Raw genomic sequence first — 4,730 nt, 5'->3', positions numbered from 1 at the left:
ATGTGAAAATGATAACAACAGCTAATACTTAGATGGCACTTCCTTTCTTACTGCTAGAGTATTAGTATTTACATCAAAGGAAAAAGGGAGAATGATAACAATAGCTAACACTTAGATGGCACTTCCTAAGTGCCAGGTGCTGTCAAATAGCTTTCCATAGGCAACTTACTCAATCCACACAACTGCCCTGTGAAGGACAAACTATCTCCAGTACACAGATGAAGAAACTGAAGCACAGAGAGGTTAAGTAACTTGCCCAAGGAGCAGGCAATTTAACTTGTACTAACTTGTCTATTGCATGCCAGGCATGGTGTTAGTTGCTCTATACCAGCCCATTTATTCCTCACCCAAACCCAGGCCATTATCAGACCATTTTGCAGATATGAAAGTGGAGACCCAGAGAGGTCATACGACATGGTCAGGGTCACACAGACAGCAGGTGGCAGAAAGCAGAAATGTGAATCCAGGTCTGAGTGACTACAAAGTCCAGGCCCTTCCACTGCCTCAGTATACAGCATCTCCCCTGGTGTCCCACGGAGCAGGACTAAACTCCTCAGCACATGGTGCTTTTACCTAATGAAGTAATTCTCAACCTTTTTTTTCATTATTGCCTGCCCCTGCCATGAAGTTTTAATGCCATAGATATACTGCGTATCTGTTTATGTACTATATGTCTATCTGCACTTTATACAGAAAAAGAATAATGCTTTTCACTCCCCCTTCCCCCCAAGAACCAAGTTTTCACTCTCTTGGAGACAACTGCATGCATCCCCCTTAGTAATGCATGACCTAATGCGATTTATTACTTTAAGGCGTTCGGATCCACCCATTCTGTAGGCTAGGCTGAGAGAGACAAAGAAGCACCCACCTGAATGACAGGCCCGACGCTTGAACGACCCAGGACAGCCATCTGCCCAGCATAGATGCGGTTGGCTCCATATTCGCCTGCGTGATCCACCCGGATTATTCGATCCACAGCTGCCCGATTGATACTATCTAAGGTCATTCCTGAACTGCAAAATCTGACACTGATTCTTCTTCCATAAGCTGAAATGCAAGTGTTTATTCTTTGTTACTCTCAGGTAAAATTGAGATATTTCCTTTTGCAGACAGAAGAAAGGGGCACAAATGAGTTCCCCATGGACTGGATATGCCCATAAAATATATTCTAGTTAACATGCAGTATTAAAACAGAGGATTTTACCTGAAGATTTGAATCTCTGGCTTCACTTTAAGTGTATGAAGATCTGGAAATGCCGAGCCTGTCTTCCCAAAAAGAGTGAACGTAGCAGCTGCTTCTAGATGGGCATGTTCTACAGTTCACCCACCCTTCTCACCCTGCTTCTCCCCAGCCCAGGCTGCACAGCAGAGAGCTTTCAAAAACACAATGCTTCTCCCCAGTCAATCTTTTGCAGGGGGTGGGGCGCGTTGATATTTTTAAAAAGCTCTGTGCACAAATCTTCTCTGTAGCCCAGGTTGAGAACCACAGTAAGTTCCCTTAAAACACCCACACTCATGGGCATTTGATTTTGAGACTCCAGCCTCAGAGCTTAGGTTTCATCTCATTATGATCCAACAACAACCCAACTAAACTTTTCTCATATTCAAAATGTAAATTCTTCAGGACAGATTAGATTTCTGCTTTAAACAAAAACTCCTAATTGTAAACTCCTTAATTATATTCTCTGATCCTTTATATTAGGGTATCTCAAAAGTTTTTTTTCCCCTGTAAGAGAAGGGATTTGTGGTATGCTTGTGTGTAATTCACCTCATTTTGCGATATGGAAATGGAGACTCAGAAGTCATTCAGTTTGTAATGTTAGCTTCGACCTGCGTTGGTATCCCTTTGAAATGTGTTTCAGGGCTCGTATGCTGTGACTACCATGTCTTTTATGGATACTTCTTTCCACTTAAGCAAACAGCCAGAAAATATGTGGAAAAAATTTATTTTGAATACATCTGTGGTTCTTTCATTTAAAAGGCTTGAGTTCTTTGGTCACAAGGTGATGGGGTAGGTTGGTGAACTTTGGGGTGGTTCTGCACTTGAACTTTTCTATCAGGTGTGGTTTTAAATGCCACACTTCAAGCAAAGGAGCATGAACATGGGAAGTCAGAAAATGCATGTCCCATCTCTACACTAACTTTGGACAAATGAGAAACAACATTTCTTACATATAAAATTGGCAATAATCTGGCTATTTCCTTTTTGAGGGAAAACATACAAAACTTTTCTGAGTTATGAGGATAAAATGAGACATAGGAAGCAAAGTAACTTTATAAGTAAAAATGAATGATTCTTATTATTATGCTCATTGGCTCAACAGAGGGGCATTAAAATTCACATTCAACAACCCTCTGAGTTTGGCGTGCATTTTCACACACTTTAAAATAAAATTGAGGCTCAGTGCTAAAAGCTCTCAAATGTATCACTTTATATCCTTGTTTTCCCAAAATGTGAAACATACCAATGGTGGCACCTAGGAGATTTTAAGTGGTATACAGGTGGCATACAGTGGCATACAGGTATGCATTAAATAATACTCATGTATTAAGAGTTACTCTTTAAAATTCTCTTTCAATCCTTTAGATTTCATCAAGGAAGACACCTTCATTTACAGCTGGTATATCCTGAACACCTTCCTAAAACCTGCTAATCTTCCTTTCTAACAGAAAGATGGTCTTGGGTTCAAGCCTTGCTATAGTGTCCAATGCAATTTTATAATTTTTTGTTTTCAATGTCATTTTTATGATTACTCATCCATTTGGGGCAGGCAATACTAATTTTCCATTTACCATAAGGATTTAGTTTCTGAGAAATTATTTAATTTTAAAATGGGGCTTATTTATACAAGAAACATATTCAGTAATCCAAAGTTCAAGTGGTATTGCCATAAGGCAAAAATTCTGAAGGTGGCACACGAATGATTAAACTTTGAGAAGACAACTTCACAACAATTTTCTTTTTTCCTTTTAGGCAAGCACGAAAATGAGGTTTATTGAGGAGAGAAAGATAGGATTATAGGGCAAAAATATAGTTTTTCAGAGCATGGTACATACGCCACAGATGACGACAGGACCCCCTGTCACAGCAGAGGGAGAGCCAAAGGAGGGCAAAGAGCACACAACAATTTTCTGAGGCAGCTCAGAAGGAAAGCAGAAGGAGCCAGGATCCAAAACCATGTCTCTCTCCAACAAATTCAATGCTCCTTCCACTACACTGATGTTCTCAAGGTTTACAGCGCATGCAAATAATCTGAAGGTCTTAAAGTGCGGACTCTGACTAAATAGGTCAGGGGTGGGGCCCAAGAATATGCACTTCTAACAAGTTCCCAGAAGAGGCTGACGATGCTGGTTGTCGGGCTACACTTTGAATGGCAAGGCCCTGGGCAAAGACTACGGAGACATTCCGGGGACACTGAACTTTCACTCTCGCCAACTGGCCTTACCCCGTAACGCCGCCCACACCTGCAGTGACGTCACTGCACAGGTGGGCAATTACGTCACTCCCCAACACGCCGACCCTGACCGTACGCCCGAAGGGTCGCTGACGAAAACCACCCCCTTCCGCCGGTCACTCACGCGGTGTACTACAGGCCCCGCCCCGCCCGCCAGCGCCCCCTCATCTATGGCACATAGTCGCGCTCTGTCGCAGACCAGTGACGTCACCTGTTTGGCCCAAGCTTCAGACCAAAATTCCTTGACTTGCCTGCCCAGCGCATGACCACGACCGCGCGTCCCCATGTACCTGAGAGGGGCCGCCGGACGCCCGAGCGCAGCCGCCACAGGGAGGAAGCCGTCGCCGCCCCGGCGTAAATCATTGCCGGGACAACAAAGCAGCCACTCGGTTGAGCGAAGCGGGCCAATCGTGCCCTTGGTGCAGACTGATGACGCACAGCAGGCGTAAGAAAGTCGCTTCTCGCCCTGGCACCGGTGGAAACGCCCCTTAAGCCCCTGCTTCCGTTCGATTGGTTGGCAACGGCAAATGGAAAGAGTCTATTGGATGCGGTTACTACCAATAACTGGGAAAAGCGAAGGCGGTAATGGCGCCTGAAGGTTGCCATGAAAACAAGAATGCTAAATTACTCTCAAAGATTCAGACGGTGTCGTGATTTCTTACCCTAGTTCCTGGGAAGGAGGACCATGAGGGAATTACTTATTGACACAGCCATCGTATTTTCTCTTAGAGTGGAAAACCTAGTAGGTGTTCACTTGAGCAGGTGGAGAAAGATTTTTCACGCAGAAATTAAGATATAAAAGTAAAATTTATTTTATCTTCTTAGAGGAGAGAGAGAGAGAGAAAGAAAGAGAGAGGGGAAAGAGCAGGAAGACGGCGTGGCATCCCAAAGAGAGAAGGGACATGCCAGCAGCGAGGCCAAGGGCTCGCCGATTTTAAGGGGGATGAAGAGAAGAAAAAATAAGGATGGCTGTCAGTTGATAACAAAAGCGGCAGTAGATAGATAAAATTGAGGCTGTAGCCCGTCTCCTGCTGTTTGCTCAGAAACATTGTAAAAGCTGATTTAAAAAAAAATTTTTTTTGAAAGATTTACATTTCTTTTCCGTTCATTTAGCTCTTTTCAGAAGTTTTACAAAACAGAACTCCTGCAGGGTATCTGTTAGTGAGAAAACTCATAGATAGGCTTGTTCTTTAACAGTTACTGGGAAAATTGCAGGATTAGGTATTTTCCTGTTATTTTTGTAAGGCTGTCCCTTTCATTCTGCTTCGCCTACCT

At 43.4% G+C, this 4,730-nt stretch overlaps 1 protein-coding gene across 1 annotated transcript in view; it reads right to left on the bottom strand.

Annotated features, from left to right (window-relative positions):
- The window catches only part of COQ7 (coenzyme Q7 homolog, ubiquinone (yeast)), a 7,316-nt gene extending 3,436 nt beyond the window's left edge, over positions 1 to 3,880 (bottom strand). Inside the window, exons 1-2 of the mRNA XM_012647553.1 lie at positions 3,746 to 3,880; positions 855 to 1,047 (exon numbers count right to left, since the gene is read on the bottom strand). Of these exons, the coding sequence (XP_012503007.1) occupies positions 855 to 1,047; positions 3,746 to 3,818 (266 nt within the window). The 5' untranslated portion in view covers positions 3,819 to 3,880. The remainder of the gene's footprint in view (positions 1 to 854; positions 1,048 to 3,745) is intronic.
- Between the last annotated feature and the right edge of the window lie 850 nt (positions 3,881 to 4,730).

The sequence above is a fragment of the Propithecus coquereli genome, unplaced genomic scaffold (genome assembly GCF_000956105.1).
Source record: "Propithecus coquereli isolate 6110/MARCELLA unplaced genomic scaffold, Pcoq_1.0 Scaffold27, whole genome shotgun sequence".
Taxonomy (NCBI): domain Eukaryota; kingdom Metazoa; phylum Chordata; class Mammalia; order Primates; family Indriidae; genus Propithecus; species Propithecus coquereli.
This window is presented reverse-complemented; position numbering and strand designations above follow the sequence as displayed.